We start from the raw sequence: 23,436 nt of genomic DNA on the forward strand, positions 1-23,436 counted from the left end.
CTATGTCCACTACTTGCTGTACATATCCTACCAAGTCAGACCTACACTGTTTCAATGTCCATTTCTCTGATGATACAATTGTTGATGACTGTAGTGATGATGATAACAACCAAACTTAACCCCACCCCCCCTCCACATCCCGGATTGTAAATAATGTAAATAATTCAATGTATATACTCTGATGATTATCTTATGTGATGACTGTATTATGATGATAGTATATATCTGATAGTATATATCTGTATCATGAATCAATTTAAGTGGACCCCGACTTAAACAAGTTGAAAAACTTATTCGGGTGTTACCATTTAGTGGTCAATAGTACGGAATATGTACTTCACTGTGCAATCTACTATTAAAAGTCTCAATCAATCAATAAATCAATCAAATACCTTTACTAAAGCAGACTCTAGGTCATGATTCAGAGCAGTGAACTGGCTTTGGCACTATGCAAAAATACTGTACATAATAAGATGGCAGAAAGGAAAAGCTAGCATAAAAAAATAACTTCTATGACTAGCTGGTTGCTATCATACTGCTTCAGCTCTATTGCTTTCTCGCCATTATTGCACTTTCCCTGGGATATTGAAGACATTTTTCATTTGGCTGTAAAAGATTGATACCAGGTGGGGAAGAGGCTAGTAAAGGAAAAACTAAAATTTTCAGTTTAAATGGAATGATGTTGAAGGACTACTGAAAATTAAGCAGCAACACTTACAAGAGAACAACTGGGTTGGCGGTGTGTGGTGACGGGTTTATGGATGTAAGTCATGCCGTATAATGGTATTGTGGTTCCGTGGCTTTTGGCCTTTTGGCAGCTCCAGGGTTGAATCCAAAATATCCGTACGCTTGGCGTATGTTATGGAATATCTTACGGACAAGGGACCATTGACCACTTGCTATTGTTCGTCCATGTTCAAGGTAAGATGTTACAAACCATGTCCCTGTGAGCTAGAGCATATCCCAGCTGACTGGACTGGTCTTCAGTAAATAAAAGAACTTGCAGACAAATTTACACTAAATAATTCACACTTACATTCACACATTTAGCGCAGGGGTCGACATGTTACCAGAAGCTCGTCACATCTTTCCAAGTACCTTGCTAGAGAGTTCTAGAAATATTCTACTGGCTGAACAAATAAGCTTTTTGAACGACTCTTTTACATAAACAACGAGTAATAACTTCCAGAATATTATAAGATAGCAACTGGGAATCGATTCTCGTAGCTTAGTAGATCGCCATTCAAAAATACTCTCGCAAGTGAACATCGTGTCTCTATACCAGGCCTCGAAGGGCACGATCTCAGGAGTTAACAACTGGAGTTTTCAGGAGGTAAATATTGGAATTACTTCAATTTCATTGATATAAAAGAACATACATGTGGCGTATACGTTATTTTGCGATCCCACTTAATGAATGAATTACTGTCTTCTAAATGCACATCCGAGTCTGAGCGTCTGTGGCTTTTATTGCTGGTTGTTTGTAATTTTATACTTCAGCTACTGGTTTTATCGTTTTTTTTTTTTTGTTTTTTTACTTCATTCTGGTATTAAATGTATATGCAGACTTAAAACATAGTGAAAGTGAGTGGAACAAAAAAAGTGAAGCTCAAATTCAACCCATTCAAACAGCAGCATGGCAACATTCGACTGGAGTAAAGTTAATTTATTATTTATATATTTATCAGTGCTCATGTAAATTTATTTTTGTAAGGAACACTATTAAAGATTTTTTTTTTTAATGTAGAAAATGGATGGATGGAAATTATCTGTGATGAATCGCTTGATTAGGTATTAACGACAGACAAAATACAATTAATCACATTTAAATATTTTAATTTAAAATATGAGCTTGCAAAATATAACTTTTTGACTTTGAATTATTGGGTCATGTCCTGTTTGCCACTTTAAACAATCATCTGTGTATATGTGTGTTATATTGAACTGTATTAGTGTGCTATAGCAACTGACCAATTATGGAAAATATTTCACGTCAATTAAGACTGAAAAGATTTAACACATTTCATACGCTGAATTCTCCAAATGTTAAAAATGTAATTGAGTTGGGATAAATAAGACAGACAGAGTTTTAGAAGACTGAAGGTAGGTATCAAATTAAAATGTATTTTAATGATTCATATGATGAGGTAAGGCATGATATTAAACATCTAAAAATGTTGTAACATACATAGATGAACCAACATTTTGTTTAACAAATGTAAACAAGTGTGTTTGTCTGACCTGCAGTGTGTCAGTGGGTAAAATGCGTAATATAGAGCATCATTTCACAGCATTCCAGTTTTTACTTCATAATGTGAGATACACGGGAAATGTATACTGAAACACAAAATGAACAAAAACACTTTTTTTTTTTTTTTTCCCAGAGGTTTTATTTGTTCATTTAAAACACTCCCTTGTGTTCTACATAACATGTAATGGTGGTTATTTGGTCACAATTTTGCATAAATCATGTTTTACGAACTGTTTTCAAGCTGTTTTCTGACAGTCTCTTCAGGATGTTCTTATTTTTTCTTATTTCAACGCTGTCTTCAACACTGTTTTAGTTATTAGCGCTTCCATCCCGAGTCTACTGACAGATATATATAGGTTAGAACTATATGATACTTTGTATTAGAAATGGCAACAGCGGAGGATGCATGTGCATGTACAAGCCAATCTGCCCCACAAAAAGAGGATGGAGAAAAATAAGGAGCTTATTGACTACAGCGCTGGACTATTATGGCATACTCACGCAAAGCTCAACTGTACCACATATGGAGATATCTGCTGACGTCACAATTGGGAAAAACGTAACAACAAACAGATTGTTTGGAGGAAGTATGAAAGAATGCAAGTTTGTTTTATAAGTATCTCCACAATGCTTCCATGGGTTGATTTAAAATTGGCTGGACTTAAGCAGATCCCAAATACACAAATACCGGTACAAATAGGTATAAAAAAAAAAGTTGGTTTCGTGTAATAGGTTTCCTTTAAGTTTTAATGCAATTATTGAATTGTGGAGTTCAACATTTTGTTAATGATCTGACAAAACAAGCTTATTTACATGGGTTGGGTTGAAATAAGCTATGAAAATATATGTTGAGTCGAGAATAAGTAAATAAATGAGTAGCTTTCAGCCAATTTCAATTTGTAAATTTGTCAAATGAAAAAAGGTTGGAGACCTCTGATTCAGAGTCTCTAATTAGCCTACTATGCAAGTTTTTGGGATGCGTCAGGAAGCCCACTACAATTTATTAATCCTATTATGCGCCTTGTGACTCATGAATGTTTACAGTCGTCAACATGTGTCTGGCAGGAAGGAGTTCGGCAGAAAGCACCCTGAAACAAAGGCATTTAGAAGCCCTATGCAATATTGATGTTCGGAATAATGTCGCTGAATGCAGGCCATGAATTTTTTATGGCCCCTCGCGTTCTCCCTGACACATATGCACTTGCACATAAACACCTGAATGCTGGCCGCGTGAAAGCGAGTGCATGGTAGCGAGGACGAAGCACAGAGCTAATTCATTTTAGAAGTGTGAGGAACATAAAAGGCAGCTAGCAATAAAAAGTGAACTGTAATGGTTAGTATATGACTACGGCTGATCAGTAGCTTAGAGTCAGCAGGGCTCTTTTGACTATGCAATGTGGTGCATAAACATCGGCATTATTCCTGCAGCATGTGAAACTTATTAAATAAGCGTTGCACAAACAACAAAACATGTTCGGATGAACAGATGACAAAAGGACGCAATAGGTTGATATAAGCACGACAGCAGTTCTGTCCTGCACTCATCTTATTTCTTGGAAGTGGTTCTGCTCCGATGCCTCGCAGAGAGGCAAATCTGCACCCTGCAGCTGCTCCTTGCAAACAAATGAGTAAGAGGGGTTACATCCAAATTGACTCCTCACTGAGCCCTAACTTTGCTCGCATGAAAAAAAAGAAGGCAGTTCATTTATGGCTTGAAAGCTCCACCGAACCAATAAAGCCTCAAGACTTTCTGCAGCACAACTCACTCGATTCCAATCGAAGCAAACTTTTAGCTATAACTCGTATGTTTAAGCATTAAAGAGGCAAACACCAGCAGAGGCAATCAAACTATTGCACTTAATAGGCAAAACTTATTCCAGTGTTTCCCACACATTCATCTATTTGTGGCGGCCCATCATGGATAAAGTTGGACCGCCACAATAAAATTAGGTGATACAGTGGGGCAAAAAAGTATTTAGTCAGCCACCGATTGTGCAAGTTCTCCCAATTAAAATGATGACAGAGATCTGTAATTTTCATCATAGGTACACTTCAACTGTGAGAGATAGAATGTGAAAAAAAAATCCAGGAATTCACATTGTAGCAATTTTAAATAATTTATTTGTAAATTATGGTGGAAAATAAGTATTTGGTCACTTCAAACAAGGAAGATCTCTGGCTCTCACAGACCTGTAACTTCTTCTTTAAGAAGCTCTTCTGTCCTCCACTCGTTACCTGTATTAATGGCACCTGTTTGAACTCGTTATCTGTATAAAAGACACCTGTCCACAGCCTCAAACAGTCAGACTCCAAACTCCACTATGGCCAAGACCAAAGAGCTGTCGAAGGACACCAGAAAAATAATTGTAGACCTGCACCAGACTGTGAAGAGTGAATCTACAATAGGCAAGCAGCTTGGTGTGAAAAAATCAACTGTGGGAGCAATTATCAGAAAATGGAAGACATACAAGACCACTGATAATCTCCCTCGATCTGGGGCTCCACGCAAGATCTCATCCCGTGGGGTCAAAATGATCATGAGAACGGTGAGCAAAAATCCCAGAACCACACGGGGGACCTGGTGAATGACCTGCAGAGAGCTGGGACCAAAGTAACAAAGGTTACCATCAGTAACACACTACGCCGACAGGGAATCAAATCCTGCAGTGCCAGACGTGTCCCCCTGCTTAAGCCAGTGCATGTCCAGGCCCCTCTGAAGTTTGCCAGAGAGCACATGGATGATACAGCAGAGGATTGGGAGAATGTCATGTGGTCAGATGAAACCAAAATAGAACTTTTTGGTATAAACTCAACTCGTCGTGTTTGGAGGAGGAAGAATACTGAGTTGCATCCCAAGAACACCATACCTACTGTGAAGCATGGGGGTGGAAACATCATGCTTTGGGGCTGTTTTTCTGCTAAGGGGACAGGCCGACTGATCCCTGTTAAGGAAAGAATGAATGGGGCCATGTATCATGAGATTTTGAGCCAAAACCTCCTTCCATCAGTGAGAGCTTTGAAGATGAAACGTGGCTGGGTCTTCCAGCATGGCAATGATCCCAAACACACCGCCCGGGCAACGAAGGAGTGGCTCCGTAAGAAGCATTTGAAAGTCCTGGAGTGGCCTAGCCAGTCTCCAGACCTTAACCCCATAGAAAATCTGTGGAGGGAGTTGAAATTCCGTATTGCTCGGCGACAGCCCCAAAACATCACTGCTCTCGAGAAGATCTGCGTGGAGGAATGGGCCAAAATACCAGCTACTGTGTGTGCAAACCTGGTAAAGACCTATAGTAATCGTTTGACCTCTGTTATTGCCAACAAAGGTTATATTACAAAGTATTGAGTTGAATTTTTGTTATTGACCAAATACTTATTTTCCACTATAATTTACAAATAAATTCTTTAAAAATCCTACAATGTGAATTCCTTTTTCACATTCTGTCTCTCACAGTTGACGTGTACCTATGATGAAAATTACAGACCTCTGTCATCATTTTAAGTGGGAGAACTTGCACAATTGGTGGCTGACTAAATACTTTTTTTCCCCACTGTATGTTCTTTCTTTTTTAGATTTGATACTCTCCCCTTGCTCACTAACACATTCTAATCAGGCTAATCTGAGTGGCTTGTAGTTACGATACAGTAGGCGGTATTTTACTCTGTATAGTCAGAGACTAGGGATGTAACGACAAACAGTTTAATGATAAACCACAGTAAAACTCGTAAAGGTTAGTATTACTGTTTGAATTAAAATGATGATAAAGAACATGACTGATAACCACACTTTCATAAACACAGCGGCTGCTGATAAGTGAATGCCACAGTGAACCCTGTAAAATCTGACTGAAACATCTGGTCTTACTTTTTAGCATTAGCTTATAGCTAGCGATGGACAAATCTTTATTTATCCTAGCAATGCAAAAGACGAAAGTCATAGTGAAAAACAGTGCTGAGACAAAGTGAATGATATGCATTGAATTAGAAAAATAAATAATCAAAAACATGACAGAGCGTGTAGCTCGCTAACTTGGTGAAGCACTTGGAGCGTGGCACTCTTAGCCTGCACCATACTGAAGAAGAATGATGACAAATAGCATTCAAACGGCAGACATGTATCCATGAAAATATGGAGAAGCTGCTGATGGTGTTTTACGGCAAAGCAGCTTGAAAGAAGCACTGTAGAAGTTCACTCTCCAATGCTTTACATTATCATTACATTACTTCATAATACTGTACTTGTTTGTACTATTTTCTATAGTACAGTTTGTCATGCAATATTTATCATTTAAAAGTTAGTTTTTTTCTTTTTAAATGGCATGTTTATGCTAAAATTGCACTGTTTTAGTCCCGAGCACCGATGAAATTGGTTTTAATTTAATTAGTTTTTCAAGGTAACAAACTTGTATCCTGAAGTACTACAGTACTTTCTAATTTCTTCTTCTCAGCTGGTTACTCTCTGCTGTAATGCGGTGCCAGTTATACTTCTGTTAGTGTACAAAGTACGCATTTTTTTGCGGTTTCACTACGACACATTCAAACCAGCTTAGCGGTTATCATGGTCTCTTCTCTAACTTCTAACTAACACTGACTTCTCCCTACTGTGTTTTGCGACGTGCGTCTGTGCAAGTTCCACATTTTAGAACTGCCTGCATTACTTTATTCAACACACTTAAATAATCAATCACATTTGTCCATTAAATCAGAAATGTCCACGTCCAAATTACGATGCATCTAAGAATCCATCTTTTACCCCACCTATAAATCTTGCTCGAGCATAATTAAAAAAAACCAAAAACAACACAACCCGTAATACATACTTGCCAACCTTGAGACCTCCGATTTCGGGAGATGGGGGCGGGGGGTGTGGTTGGGGGCGGGGCGTGGTTGGGGGCGTGGTTAAGAGGGGAGGAGTATATTTACAGCTAGGATTCACCAAGTCAAGTATTTCATATATATATATATATATATATATATATATATATATATATATATATATATATATATATATATATAAGAAATACTAAGTCAAGTATTTCATATATATATATATATATATATATATATACACATATATATATATATATACATAAAATAAATACTTGAATTTCAGTGTTCAGTTATTTACACATATACACACACATAACACTCATCTACTCATTGTTGAGTTAAGGGTTGAATTGTCCATCCTTGTTCTATTTGTCACTATTTTTCTAACCATGCTGAACACCCTCATTGATGATGCATTGCTGTGTGGCACGCAAAAAGTGCTTTCATCAAATGCACTAGATGGCAGTATTGTCCTGTTTAAGAGTGTCACAACACTGCTGTTTATGGCAGACGAACTGCTTTACGGTAGACAAAATGCTGGTGTTGTGTGTTGTTACCGCGCTGGGAGGACGTTAATGAAACTGCCTAACAATAAACCCACATAAGAAACCAAGAACTCGCCCTCGATCATTCTACAGTTATAATGATTTGGCAGGTACGCTGTTTATATTGTGTGCCTGAATTTCGGGAGATTTTCGGGAGAAAATTTGTCCTGGGAGGTTTTCGGGAGAGGCGCTGAATTTCGGCAGTCTCCCGGAAAATCCGGGAGGGTTGGCAAGTATGCCGTAATAGGTAAGCTAACACACAACAACAAACTACCGTTCTATGTGAGTAACAACAACTACACAAGTAACAAACACTTAACTTTAACTGGTATTTACAAAGTATCCGCATAGCATGCTGGGTACTCTGGCTAAAACGCCTCTTGACACAACAGACTCACATAGAACGGTAGTTTGTTGTTGTGTGTTAGCTTACCTATTACGGCATACTTGCCAACCCTCCCGGATTTTCCGGGAGACTGCCGAAATTCAGCGCCTCTCCCGAAAACCTCCCAGGACAAATTTTCTCCCGAAAATCTCCCGAAATTCAGGCACACAATATAAACTGTTTATATACACAAGTAACAAACACTTAACTTTAACTGGTATTTACAAAGTATCCGCATAGCATGCTGGGTACTCTGGCTAAAACGCCTCTTGACACAACAATATTAAGGTCAAGGTTTCTTTATTGATACCCCAAGTAAATGGTTGCACAGATGGTAATTCAACACCAACACAGAACAAGCGAGATATTAAATGTACAATGACATGAACATTATCTATAAAATCAGCGCACCCAGTTTTTTTTTTTTATTGCTCAGCCACTCTTTTAACACACACACTGCAGCACCAAATGAAACCAACACCCATAAACCAAATCAAATCATATCAACTTTATTTATAAAGCACATTTAAAATTTACCACAGTGGTAGCCAAAGTGCTGTACAATAGGCAGGTTAAAAGATAACAAGAGAAACGAGCAAACACAACACAACACAAACAGAGCACGATAAAAAATATAAATAAATAAATAACTAAAACATAGAAACAGGTTCACAGCAGGTGCATTATGAGACGCCATAGCAGGATGGAGATCACAGAGTGTTAAAGGCCAAGGAGTAAAAGTGTGTTTTTAAGACAATAAGACATAAGACAATAACTTCAGGTTTGCATGCCTGTGGGAAACAATATGTTACAAAGTATTGCAAGCCAAACTACGCACAGATTGATGCAGCCATCATATTTTGAGTTTCACTCGATTTGTGTGCAACAAGTGAGAGGGTCCAAAGCACAGAGTCTCATATTAAAAAGGAATGTGGTGATAAAAGGGCCAAAGCTTGTAAATTCCAGAGTCTGTCATTGCAAGAGTGGTTTGAGTTCACACTAACTTCAGAAAATGTGTCAAGAAAGGTTGCATTTTGTTGTTTGATCCCCTTAGGCAATTGAACAACATTACTTCTTTACGGCACAGCAACCTGCATGGCGGCTGAGTGAAAGCAGAGAGAACGAGTGACACAGCACATATGCAGTCGAATAATATTTAGTCGACTTGTAACAGTGCCTTTCTGTCCAGAATTAAAATCTATTTTCAGGCGGGAAGCTTAGTGGCGTGCACATAAGCATGCACACACAGGTACACACAAGTGCTACTGATGATTGCTTTCTTGTTTAGGCGTGCATTTTTTTTGGTCTCTCGAGTCTAAACAAGGGCTTGAAAGCCAACATGATGTCCATTAATTGCAAGGAGGGAGCAATTCTGAAGCACTTACTCCTTTGAAGGGACATCAATATACAGTGGCTAAAGGAAGCGGTTACATTAAAAAAATAATATACATAAGAGAGCAAAACGATTTGTCCGAGCCACTTTTGTCTTGAATGAGTCTAAAGGAAGAAGTTGATTAATAACCAACCCCAGCTCATCCTGCATTGGAAGACCTTGGGAGTTCACTAGGGTGCACTGGACAGTATCCAGGTTTATTAAAGGGGAGGCAAGAAAAGGGGGCAACCTAATTATTGCACCTGCTTGCTTGTTGATGCTCAAAAAGAAGTCTACTCCTCACAAAGTGCGTATCTTAGTCGAGCATGACGAAGGGATCGCTTGCTCTACGCTCAGGAATTTAGCTCAGGTTAGCACCTTTCCTTTCACAAGAATTATTAATTGATCAGGAAAAGGAGAGCGATTGGTGAAAATGACGCTGATTGGACAAAATATGTCGGGAAGTTGCAGGCATTGGACAAATTTGGAGATTGAATTTGCGTGAATTGGCGCACTCACGACACTTTGAATTTCTGTGGGGACGGTCTAATGTCTGTACTAAATGTATGCTTGCATGTCTTCCAAAGCATTTTGACCACATTATTTATCATGCATTGTTTCCCATAACTTAATGGATTTGTAGTGGACCAATCACCCCAAATAAACTTGGACCGCCACATAAAGATATGGCACTCTTTTTTTTCTGCTCGCCATCGCTCACTAACACATGTACCGGTAACCGTTAAGTGAACATCGAACAACAGCAAACTACAATTCTATGAGAGTAAAATTAACTAACACATTTTTTCATTACAAAGTGCCCGCAAAAGGCATGCTGGGTACTCCAGAAGCAACCCCATTCAAGGCTGCAATAACCTCCACAAAACCAGTGTCCTCTGCAGTGGACTTTTTTGTTTTGCATTATTAAGCGATATTAAAAGTACAAATCACGGCGTGCGTTCTCTGGGAGACGGCAAAAGTAGTTATGCGAGGAAAAATTATTTCTTATTCATCATACAAGAAAAAAAAGGAACGTTTACTAGAGCAGGAACTTGAAAATGAAATAAAAATATTAGAATTAGCTTATGCGAATTCACAACATGATCACACTCTGAACAAACTGAGAAAACTCAAATTAGATTTAAGAGAAATAATTGATAAGAAAAGTCAATTCCTGCTCCAGAGGTTACGCTTAGAAAAATTTGAACATGACAATAAACCAAGCAAATATTTGGCTAACCAACTAAAATTAAACAAAGAAAAAAACTCTATACCATCCATCAAGGATTCAGCTGGGAACATTACACACGTTCCTGAGGAAATTAACTCCATCTTTAGAGACTTTTACAGAAACTTGTATACACCCCAGATTGACCCATCTCTTTCAGACATTGAGACATTTCTCAATGGTATAGACTTACCTAAATTGAATACAAGGCAGGTATCAAATTTAGATCTTGCTATTTCTGTAGGCGAACTACACGATGCTCTTCAACAGATGCCAAACAATAAAGCACCAGGGCCTGATGGGTTCCCTGTGGAGTTCTACAAAACATTCTGGTCACTGCTAGCTCCGATATTTACGAAAATGGCTTTAGAGATGAAAGAAAACTCATTCCTTCCTCCAAATATGAACTCTGCCACGATCAGTCTCTTGCTAAAACCTGATAAAGACCCAACACTTCCATCCAGTTACCGGCCAATCTCCCTGATTAATGCTGATCTTAAAATTATCTGCAAAGTATTAGCTCAAAGATTAGAAAAAGTCACTCCATATATAGTACATCCTGATCAAACAGGTTTCATCAAAGAGAGACAATCGTCCAACAATGTTCGCCGTCTACTCAATGTGATAGACTATTCTGTTATTCATAATCTAAAAACAGCTGTTGTTTCATTAGATGCTGAAAAAGCATTTGATAGAGTGAACTGGAATTTTCTTCTAGCTACTCTACAGAAATTTGGATTTGGAGACTCATTTATAGAATGGATTAAGGTCCTATATAGTTTTCCTACAGCTTCCGTTAGAACGAACAGCCAAATATCTCCAAGGTTTAATCTTATGAGGGGCACAAGGCAAGGGTGTCCACTTTCTCCGTCACTGTTTGCTATATTTATTGAACCTCTTGCAACCGCTATTCGACAGCATGCAAATATTAAAGGCATCCATACCGCAACCGTTCATCATAAAATAAGCCTTTATGCTGATGTATTACTTTTCTTACAAAATCCACATTCTTCTCTTCAAGATACAATCTCACTTATCAATAAATTCAGTTCTATTTCAGATTACTCCATCAACTGGTCCAAATCTACTGTGTTACCAATTAATTTTGACTTTCAGAGCACCTCATCGATTCCACTGCATAAAGGGAACATTAAATACCTGGGAATCAATATTTCCTCCACATTGTCAGATCTGAATCGCTTGAATTACTCCCCAATCTTAAAATCGATTGAGGATGATCTGGCGCGTTGGAAAACACTGCCAATCTCACTTATGGGAAGGGTTTCTACCGTGAAAATGATGGTCTTGCCTAGGGTTAATTATCTATTTTCAATGATTCCAACCAAACCTTCTCAAATCTGGTTTAAGTCACTAGACTCACACATCAATCAGTTTCTTTGGAAGAGTAAACCAGCACGAATCAGCCTTAAAACTTTACAAAAACCCAAAGAACATGGGGGTCTAGAACTCCCAAACTTTTCCTATTATTTCCTTGCAAATAAACTACAATATATATTAAAATGGATCAATCCCACTTTATTAGATAGTTTATGGTTAGAGATTGAACAATCACTTAGCCAGGAGATCCCAATTTCTAACTTGCCCTTTATTAGCCAAATTCTCCGAAAACACAACTGCTTTAAAAGTATTAATATACGCACTACCTTAACAGCTTGGTGGGAGTTTTTGAAAATAACTGGGTCCCCGCTCACTCCATGCCAATTTACGCCTATTTGGAATAATCCTGATTTTCTTTTAAACAAGAAGCCATTGAACTTTCCAACATGGTATGATAAGGGAGTCGGATGCCTTGGGGATATCATCAATGCAAACAGTTTTATCTCTTTTAAAAGTTTAATAACACAATATGCAATCAATCCTAATAAATTTCTAGAATATATACAAATCAAATCTGTAATCAGCGCAAGATTCAACAAAACAACATGGGAAAGTAATCCTACGACCGTTAAATTCTTCAAAACATCTGCCCCCAAAGCTTTATCCAAATTATATGCTCTCTTATCAAAAATAGATAACACAATAAGTATTCCAACTTCTAAATGGCACTCAGACGTATCAACAAGCTGTGACCCAGAATTCTGGAAACAAATATGCCTCAATACTACTCGTTTGATTAAGAATCCAAATGTACGACTGATTCAGCTCAAAATACTTTACAGAATACATTACACCGGTCTAAGAATGTATAAAATGGGTTTAGCTGACTCTAACATCTGTGTACACTGCTCAGATAATAAGATAGATAATTACTTGCATTCAATGTGGTCCTGTGCTCCCGTGAGTAACTTTTGGCTTGGAGTGTGCGAGAACCTATCATTAGCATTAGAGATTCCTATTCCCATCTCCCCCGCACTCTGCCTGTTGGGTGATCTCTCCGCAACTGATCTTGATATAAACAAAACATACCTCCTTATAAATGCGTTAGGCATCGCCAAGAAAACTATTCTCATAAATTGGAAATCAAAAAATAATTTATGTATAAACCTTTACAAAAACAATGTATTAGATTATGTTGTTATGGAAAGAATGTCTGCTGAATCAAACCAACAACTGACAGAATTCCGATCTCTTTGGGCACCGCTAATTAATTTTCTGACCTGACTCCCTTGGGGGCCGGGGCTGGGGCTCTGTCCCGGGGGTCTTGCTCCGTGGGTGGGGGGTCCTGGGTGCCGGGGGGGGCCGTGTGCCGCGGGGTCGGGTGGGCCTGGGGTGTGTTTCCTGTTCCGGCCTGGCGGGCCGATCCGTGGGTGGTCTGGTGGCTGGGGGTGGGTGGAGGTGCCTGGGCGGGTGTTGGGGTGCGGGTGGGGCTGTGGGCGGCCGCCTTGGGTTGGTTGGGGGGGCTGTCCCTCCCGTGGGTGGTTGGGCGGGGGGTTGCGCCCGTGGGGCTGGGGTCTTGCCGCTGTCGGGCGGGGGTCGGCTCGTGCCCCTCTGGCTCCGGGTGTCCGTGGGCTTCCTCCTTCCCCTGGGGCGCGGGGCGGGGTCTGCCCGGGGTCGCCCTGCGCTGCGGCTGTGCGGGCCTGCCTGGTGCCGGGTTGGGGGGACTGCTTGCCTCCCTTGTTGGGGCCCCGGCGGTGCTGCCCGACTGCCCTGCGGGAGTCCCCCTCCTGTGTTTTACTCTGCCCTTATTTTTTTATTAATTTTATTTATTTATTTTAATTTATTTTATGTGTATATATTAGAGATGCGCGGTTTGCGGACACAACCGCGGAGTCCGCGGATTATCCGCGGATCGGGCGGATGAAATTAAAAAAACTAAGATTTTATCCGCTCGCGGGTCGGGTCGGGCGGATTAATTTTTTTTTTTTTTTTTTTTTTTGCGGGTGGCAGTTAAACCAATTCGGAAATATATATACATAGTTAAATGTTGTTACCCACATACGAAAAACGAGCAGGCACCTGCTGCATATGCCACAACAGAAGAAAAAAAAAGAAAAGAGATGGACACTTTTACGGAGCGGAGAAGGGACGCCTCGCCGGGGTCCTGGACCGAGGCCCCTTCCCCCGAGAGGGCCCCACCGGGAGCCGTAGCTGAAGCGATCCGCGAGAAGGGCCCGACGCACGTCCAGGGTCACTACCGCGCCCACCGCACCGACACCCCGCCTCGTCCGCTTTCGCCGCGGCCGGCGTCACGCGCAGCAGGTAAGCAGCTTACCTGCCCGCCACCCCCGTGGCCGGGGGCTCGTAACATGGGTCACTCCGCGCGCTCCGCCCGCGCAGCTTACCTGCTTGCCACCCCTGTTGCCGGGGGAGCGTAACAGGGGGCGCGTAACAGGGGTCACTCCGCGCGTAGTGCGCTCATGAAAGGGGTGGGGCTCACCCTGGTTGATATAGAGAGCAGGACGGTGGCCATGGAAGTTGGAACCCGCTAAGGAGTGTGTAACAACCCACCTGCCGAATCAACTAGCCCTGAAAATGGATGGCGCTGGAGCGTGGGCCCATATCTGGCCGTCGCCGGCAGCGAGACGCGCTTGGAGGTGCGCTCAGCGCGGCTCCCATATGATTGCGCACTGGTGTGCGTCTGGGTCGTGACAGCGTGGCACGCGAATGTCTGTGCATTGGATCAGTCTCCTTTCTTTAACAGGCAAAAGCTTTATAACCTCACCATACCTGCCAACTTTTAAATCAGAAAAACCTAGTAGCCAGGGTCCAAGGGCCGCAGGCCCCGGTAGGTCCAGGACAAAGTCCTGGTGGAGGGTTCAGGGCTTCGCCCCCCGACGCAAAATGACTATTAGCATTCAGACGGGTTAAAATGTTGCTAAAACCATCACTTTTCTATCAGTCACAGTGACTTTTCAAAACAAAAATATTACAGCAAAAATCATATGGGTTGATTGACATGTTTATTCTGTAAGCTAACTTCAATAGTTTGAAATTATTTTGACAGTTAATGCCAGTTATCCTGTCAACCTTTCACAAGACTTCAATTTGTTAATTGAAAGTATAAAGAGTATAAACACTTTTTACAGTATGTCGTGCTGTGAAATACAGCCGACAGGATTGCACATGCGGTGCAGGAGAACAAAGGACTTCTTTCATTTAAGGTTTGTGATAAACCATCAAACTCATTCGTTAAAAGGACTCTATAGTAATATAAAGCGAATTTTTCTGGACATTATCATGCAAGAAAAGTTTATTTTTGGGATCGCGATCACCGCGTAATGATTTTTAAAGGTTGCATTACATTATTAACTGTCCCATGTGATCAGCCAGTGCGATTGGAAGTCCATGCTCAATTATTGCCTCCGTAAATAAAACTTCGGCATTTATCACATCCAAAGAATCTGTTTGGGCGACGAAAAACGTTGAAAGTTTTCCACTTGTATCGCTAGCAACGGCATTAGACTTGTGTTTTTTTGTCCCAACGTGGTCTTTTACATCGCTAATTCCTCCGTGTCCGATCGAAAAATCTTGTCTGCACAAGGTGCAATTCGCGTAGTTTTCACCCTTTTTTTTTTTTTTTAATTAATATTAGATATATAACAACGGGCGGATGGCGGGCGGATGCAGTTTTGATCAAACGTTACATCGGGTGGATGGCGGATGGATGACGACTTTCTGACGCGGTTGCGGATGAGATAAATTGCCTATCCGCGCATCTCTAGTATATATATATATATATGTATGTATGTGTATGTGTATATATGTATATGTATGTATGTATATATGCATGTATGTATGTATGTGTATGTATGTATATATGTATGTGTGTACGTATATATATATATATATATTATTATTATTATTTTATTTTATTTTTATTTTTTTAATCTATTTAATATATTTAACTTATTCTGTTAAATTATATATGGGTACGCGTGTATGTGGGTGTGTGTACGTTTGTATATATGTATGGTGAAATCTGTGTGTATGTATGTAGGTACATATGTATGTGTCGCTGCCCCGGTGTGCATTGCTGATCGCGGCGCCGGGTCTGCTGAGGTGCCGTGGCATGCCGGCTGTGGGCGCAGGGCTGGGCCTTTATGGCTTTTTGCCGGATGGGATGCCTGGTGGGTGGTGGGCGGGGGGGGCCTGGACGTGCGGGAGGGGCTGCGGGGTTTGGTGGCGTTGGGCACTGTTGGCGACCAGGCCTCTTGTTTATTTTTATTTATTTTATTTTATTTAAAGGGTTTATTTTTATTTTATTTTTATTTTTATTGTTTTATTTTCTTTCTATTTTTTTTATTTTATTTTATTTTATTATTTTTTTTGTGTGTGTTGTTTATGTATGTGTTTGTGTATATGTGGGCTTATGTATATGTGTGTAGGTGTATTAATGTGTATATATGTGTGGATGTGTATGTTTATATGTATATTCATGCGTGTGTATATGTGTGTATGTGTATGTATATGTATATGCATATATGTATGTGTGTATGTATGTGTATATGAATGTGTAGGTGTGTGGATGTCCGGTGGCTCAATTGGCCTGGCTGTGGATGAGTTGGGGTAGGTGGGTTGGTGGCCTCGGTGGTAGCCGGGGGTGTGCGTTGTTGTGGTTTACGGGGTCGGTCGCTTTTTTGTTTTGGTTTCGGCGGCCGCGGGTGTTTACGCTGCGGACGGGCGGTGGTGGTGATGGTTGCTGCGGTGATACCAGCGGTTGGCATCGCTGTGTTGGGTTGGAGTGGTTGGGGGACTGTGGCTGGTGTCTGTGCGCTTGTGGGGTTGTGGGGCTGGCTGGCGTTGGCTTGCCGGCTGGTTTGGGGGCTGGCGGGCGGACGGGATGCATTGGCTTCTTCCCCCGTTGGGGGGGCTCCTTCCCCTGGCCGGGACTCGTATGGGCACGTTGCTGTGTGGATGGCCGGGATGCGGTGTTTGCATTGGGCGTGGGGGCTGTGCGGTTTTTCTGCGTTTGGTTGCCGGTATGGGCTCTGCAGGGTTGGGTTGGGGCGGGCGGGGGCTGGCTTTGTTTGGCGGGGGGAGGGCTCGCGTGGCGTCACGTTAAAGTGGTCTGGTGTGGGTCACGGGCTGTGGCGGGGGGTGGCGGCCTCCTGGCCGTAGTTCCTGGTTGTCGGCCGCGTGGACTGGGGGGATGTCCGGGCCCTCTACTCCTCCTACTTATAGCGCACACAGTCACACATATATAGGACTTTGGGGATTGTCCTGCGGGGAGGCATGGCGGGGGGTTGAGGATGCCTCCAATGGGGCTCCAGTCCTCCTGTCTTGTCCCCTGCTCGTCCATCCCTCAATCTTAGCTGCATATTAGACACTTAGGATTTGGGGGGGCTTGGTTTGGTTGGGACCCACCATGACCTTGATGTCCCCCAATTTTAATCGCATTATTAGTTCCCACAAGCATACATATCTCACTCACGCTACAGTACACACATCAATAGGGACTGGAGGTCGGCTGTAACGGCTGACCTCCTAATTTTAACTACACAGTAGACACTCTGAGGGCCTTGTACACATGCATGGGGGGTTTGGGGTTCGGCGCACCCCTCATTGCCTCGTCGGCCGGCGGGGACTGCGGTCTGGTGGCCTGCCAGGCTTTTATTCATTTATTATTGTTATATTTTTTTTTTTTTTTTTTTATGTATTTATTATTTTTATTTCTATTATTTACTTATTTTTATTTTATTTTATTTTTTAAATTTTATTTTTTATTTTATTTTATTTTTTTATTTTTTATTTTTTTTTAATCTTATTATTTATTTGTGTGTGGCGTCGCACGGGTCTCACTTCCTGTTGGGTGGAGTCCGTGCCCGTGTGGCCCGACCTTGCGCTGTGGGGTCTCTGTTGGTGACTTGGTGTGGTGGCGGCGCAGCCCCCGTGTCTGGTCTGGATGCTGTGTCTCGGTTGTTTGGGCGGTGGTGTGTTTGTGCGGGTTTGGGTTGGGGTGGGGGGCCTTTTGGTTGGGGGGGTTGTTGGTGTCTCTTGTTTGCGTGTTGGCGTTCGGGCTGACTAGCGGGCTGGCGCCGGCTGGTCTCCGTGGTCCTGGTGGCGTGTGGTTGCTGGTCGCAGTTTTTTTTTGATCGCTTTGATTTGATTGGCTGGTGCTGGCTGTCTGGGGTTATTGCGGCTGCTGTTTCTGCTGCCGTTTGTTTGTGGTGTGGGCGCCCGTGGCTGCTGGGTCTGGTGCAGGGGTGTGGCTGATGTTGTGACTGGTGGCAGCGCGCGCGCGTGATGGCTGTCGGGGCTGACGAACTGTGTATATGTATGTATATGTGTGTGTATGTATGTATGTTTATATATGTGTATGTGTACATATGTGTATGTATATGTATATATGTGTATGTGTGGGTATGTATACATGTATGTGTGTATGTGTATGTATATATGTATGTATGTATGTAAATTTCTGGGGGTACGCTCTGGGCCTGCCTGTCAGACGGGGGTCGACGCCTCAGGCTACTGCATCCAAACTGCGTGTCTGGAGCTCCTGGGTCCCGCTGTCCATCCCTTCCGGGTGCCCGTCTTGGTTGGGGCCTGTTGGGCCTAGTCCCTGCGTCTATTGTGGTAGCTTGGTGCTGCAAGGTATTCCGAGGTGCTGCGAGTCGGCCAAATGCTGGGGTAGTGACCTTGTTTGTCAGCATGTCTGTGATCTTCTTTTAATTCTTTTTTTTTTTAATTAATTAATTAATTTATTTATTTATTTATTTTTTAATATATTTTATTAATATTATTTTTTAATTTTTCCCCTCCCTCAGGGGGGGGGCTCGGCGGGGCGGTTGCTGGTTGTTCCATCTCCATCGTTGGGGTCCCTGCGGGTGGGGTGGGTGGTTCCCGTGGCCCTGTGCCTGGGTGGTCCTGCGGCGGCCGGTTTGGGTGGGGTGGCCGGGGGCTGGCCTCGCCGCGCTCTCCGGGGGTGGGGGGTGGGCTCGTGGGGGCCCGGGCTCGTGGGGGCCCGGTTGCCGGTGGGGCGGGGGCGGTCTTCCCGTCCGGTTGCGGGGAGTCTCTGGGTCCCTCGGGCGGGGCGTCTCGCCTTTCTGCCCGTGTGGGGTGTGGTCTCTCGCTGGCTTGGGGTCTGGCTGTCCCCTGCTTTTCTCGTGCCCTGTCCTCTGCCGGGTGCGTCTGTCTGCGGCCTGCTGCTGGCCCTTGTGGGCGGTACGGTGGGTCGGGCTCTGGGGTTCCTGTCGCTGGCCGGCTTGGCTGCGTGGGGGCGGTGGTCCCTGGTTCCCTGGGCACCACGCCTCCTGTTTGTGGGTTGGGCTCTCGGGGGTGATGGGGCCGTGCTCTGGCTCCCACGCACTCTGGGAGTCGAATGTATTGTACATGCAAATTCACATATGCTCACATACGTACATAGGTACCTACGCTCCCACATACATACACAAATACAGTACATATTTACCTACCTAATGTTCGTACATCCACACGCACATTCAATATACAAACATACACATATACACATTCTGTACATATACATTCACTGTACAAACACATATACACATTCTGTACATATACATTCATTGTACAAACACATATACACATTCTGTACATATACAAGTACATATGCATACTTACACTCATGCACATAATCACGTTTCATCAAACATATATTAACGTTGTTGCCCTAGGGTAAACTGGGTGTAACACATGGCACACTGACAAAGCTTAACCTATTGTGACTATAACAATCTACAAGGTTAATGTAGGTTGCTTCTCTTTCTCCCCCTCCATTTTTCTGCATTCTTTCGTATCTCAAGTTATCATTACGTATATGTATTGTTGCATTTAAACAACTGTATTGTTGATAATAAAGGTAAATTATTGGTATTGTTCATTATCAATAGCGCTATTTCTATTGGTATTTGTATTGATCCATTTGTAGTGTAATAATGCTCATTGTCATTTCTGTATTATTTTTTATTTTTCGCTAACTGCTTATTTGCTATTACTTTTACCATCATATTTGTACATGTCATATTTGCTGATGTTGCTCTATTGTTGTTGTTGTTGTTGTTGTTGTTTGCTGTTGTTGTTTTTGTCTCTCTGTCTAATCCCCCTCTTGTCCCCACAATTTCCCCCTCTGTCTTTTTTTTTTTCCTCTTTCTATCCCCTCCTGCTCCGGCCCGGCTGCACTAAATGATAATATAAATACATTTAATAAAGTCAAATACAAATAAGGCAACAAGAGAAGTATCCTACACTTCTCTTTTGTAAAGTAAATCTGAACAGCCGACATGGGCATCTACATCAACTACCGGTATATGATTTGCCTGAGAAGCTGGACAGGACACAAAAAAAAAAAAAAAAAAAAAAAAAAAAAAAAAAGTACAATGATGTGTTTATCATATTTTGACTCAGCGCACACTAGTGTTGTCCCGATACCAATATTTTGGTACCGGTGCCAAAATTATTTCGATACTTTTCGGTACTTTACTAAATTAAGGGGACCACAAAAAATTGCATTATTGGCTTTATTTTAGCAAAAAATCTTACGGAACATTAAACATATGTTTCTTATTGCAAGTTTGTCCTTAAATAAAATAGTGAACATACAAGACAACCTGTCTTTTATTAGTAAGTATGCAAACAAAGGTTCCTAATTTAGCTGCTGATGTGTGCAGTAACATATTGTGTCATTTATCATTCTATTATTTTGTCAACATTATTAAGGGCAAGTGGTAGAAAATGAATTATTAATCTACTTGTTCATTTAGTGTTGATATCTGCTTACTTTCTCTTTTAACATGTTCTATCTACACTTCTGTTAAAATGTAATAATCACTTATTCTTCTGTTTGATACTTTACATTAGTTTTGGATGATACCACAAATTTGGGTATCAATCAGATACCAAGTCGTTACAGGATCATACATTGGTCATATTCAAAGTCCTCATGTGTCCAGGGACATATTTCCTGAGTTTATAAACATAATATACATTTTAAAAAACCAAAGAAGATGTTGTGATGCCAAAAAATATCGACGTTATCATAGTATCGACTAGATGGTGGGGTGGCGGACCGGTACTTTTCAGAGGCGGTATAGTACCGAAAATGATTCATTAGTATCGCGGTATTATACTTTTCAAATCACTGGTGAATGTTATAAGGCGCAGGGCAGCACAAACACTGAGTTTTTCATACTGGCCAATGATGCCTGTGGGAAACACATGTGACATCGCTACCATTACAGTGCAAGTGTACCAAAATATTGTGGTTAAGTGTGCGCCTCACCAGGTTTGCAGGTCTTGCTCTGCTTTGACTCTCTGCTTCTCCAGACCTTCATACAACTCGTCACTGATCTTCTTTAGGGCTTCTTCATCAACTAAAAAATGACAAAAAAAAATAGTTTGGGGATACGAAAGCAAACACTTAATATATCCTTATGAAATCACCTTTAACAACACGCAGGTACAGACAGTCTATATGCTCAAATCACTGCAACACCTATCTTCCTGTATTCATGTCAGGGACATCACACACGTGGACGCCTCTTGTGTCCTCGCCAGTCTATCTTGGCAGGTAATTAAGCATGAAAGTAAAGATGGCAGCCGGCGACCAGGCCAAAACGTGCTCTGAAGACTCAAGTGGCACACGGTGTTCTGCGGTGTGTGTAAGTGCAGAGATTACACTCACACTGCTATAGTTAGATGGGATAATCCCTATTGTCAGCGGCTATTATTACCTGGTAAAATGAAAGATCAGTGGGACAGGCAAGTGGAGAAAGACAATTTCCTTTAAAAAGGCAATGAAATAAAATACACGTTGAATTGCAATTGGATAAAGGACTGACTTGCTGTAATTTTTAAATGCTATATCTGGCCATAAAATATAATGCCGTTAGAGCGGTCATGTGACTGCCAGGCGCCGATTGCTTGGTAAAATGGAGTCAAACGTGACCAGTGCTTATGTTCACAGTCACATGACAGTGTCCCTCGGAAGAAGTCTCTTTAACAAGCCAAAATAATTAGTCTTTATAAGCAGTAACCAATATATTATACACATAATGATGATTTACAAATGTTGTAAAAGTAGGGTGTTAATACCCACCTCTGCTTGCTGTTAACTCTGACATCCGGTCCGTCACTCAAATACGTCCATATGCAACATAAACAACAATAACCATTCCTATTGTTACACAACAGAGAAGATGCCCGTAGACGACACCCGCAGAAGTCAACTCTCCAAAGGAAATACTTACATTACATAAAACTACTGTAGTTGTTCGTAGTACATCCTATTACATTGGTTTTCTGAGCAATATTTATTTAGAAAAAGGCATGTTTTATGTTAAAATGGTGGTGTTTTGGGGGACAAAGAATCAATTGAATAGATTTGAATTAAGTTCAATGGACGCTAATTGGAGATACGTGTTTTGCGTCACAGAATCAATTTACCTAAAAAGTTGGGGTACTACTTTGTTGTACTTCTACAGTGACACCTCAATTTACGAACTTAAGTTCTTTAACTTGGTTTGTAAATTGAAGTTTGTATAGTGAAGCACATTTCTCCATAGGAAACAAATGTAAATATGAATAATGGGTTCTAGACCCGATAAAAGTCCATATTTTAGTGAAGTTTTGCACACTTTAAACACAATATAAAGTGCTATACCGAACTGTATTATAACAAACCTAACAAGAGGGTGATGGATCAACTTTCTCTTTACTAACAAGCCAAAACAACAACAGGCCGCTGTCCTCTGTATGCACTGCTCAGCCAACACGCGCACACCCACAGAAGTCCCTTTGGTGCCCTCCCAAACGATCAGAAATCACAAAAATCTTTAACTTCAATAAACATTTAAAAAGGTCAAATCCACTTGGATTAACATTGGCAAAGGAAGAGCTGAAGAGAAAGGAGCAGACAGGCAAAAGGAAGGAAGAAAGGGATCAAGGGGGAGGGGTCTTGCTTTTAAATGGACAAAAGTTAAAATGTTTATTTGTAACAATGGGCCGCACAGTTCTTTTAGTAAACATTTCTGAATGACATAATCCTCTTTATTGTTAGTCAGCACATGGCTAAAAATATCGCAAGCCGAGTATAAAAGCTGATGGCTAAATTGGCTAAAGCAACTAATCGGATTATGATTCATACACCTTGTAAGGGTTCATAATTCGATTAGTTGACTAATTGTTAAGATAGTTGACAATTCGTCAACTATCTTAACAAATAGAAATTAGTTGCATTCCTACTAGACAATACTATTTATGACCCATGTTGGGACCTTAAGTGCCGGATCCAAATGAAGACATAACATTTTCCATCCATCCATTTTCTACCGCTTATTCCCTTCTGGATCGCGGGGGGTGCTGGAGCCTATCTCAGCTACAATCGGGCGGAAGGCAGGGTACACCCTGGACAAGTCGCCACCTCATTGCAGGGCCAACACAGATAGACAGACAACATTCACACTCACA

At 41.6% G+C, this 23,436-nt stretch overlaps 1 protein-coding gene across 3 annotated transcripts in view; it reads right to left on the minus strand.

The window, feature by feature from the left end:
- The window catches only part of chchd3a (coiled-coil-helix-coiled-coil-helix domain containing 3a), a 129,530-nt gene that overhangs the window by 83,731 nt on the left and 22,363 nt on the right, over positions 1-23,436 (minus strand). For all 3 annotated transcript variants that reach the window (XM_061959464.2, XM_061959462.1, XM_061959463.1), the window contains one exon: positions 21,251-21,341. In XM_061959464.2, coding sequence (XP_061815448.1) covers positions 21,251-21,341 — 91 coding nt within the window. The remainder of the gene's footprint in view (positions 1-21,250; positions 21,342-23,436) is intronic.

Source organism: Nerophis lumbriciformis, linkage group LG05 (genome assembly GCF_033978685.3).
Source record: "Nerophis lumbriciformis linkage group LG05, RoL_Nlum_v2.1, whole genome shotgun sequence".
In the NCBI taxonomy this organism is placed as follows: Eukaryota; Metazoa; Chordata; class Actinopteri; order Syngnathiformes; family Syngnathidae; genus Nerophis; species Nerophis lumbriciformis.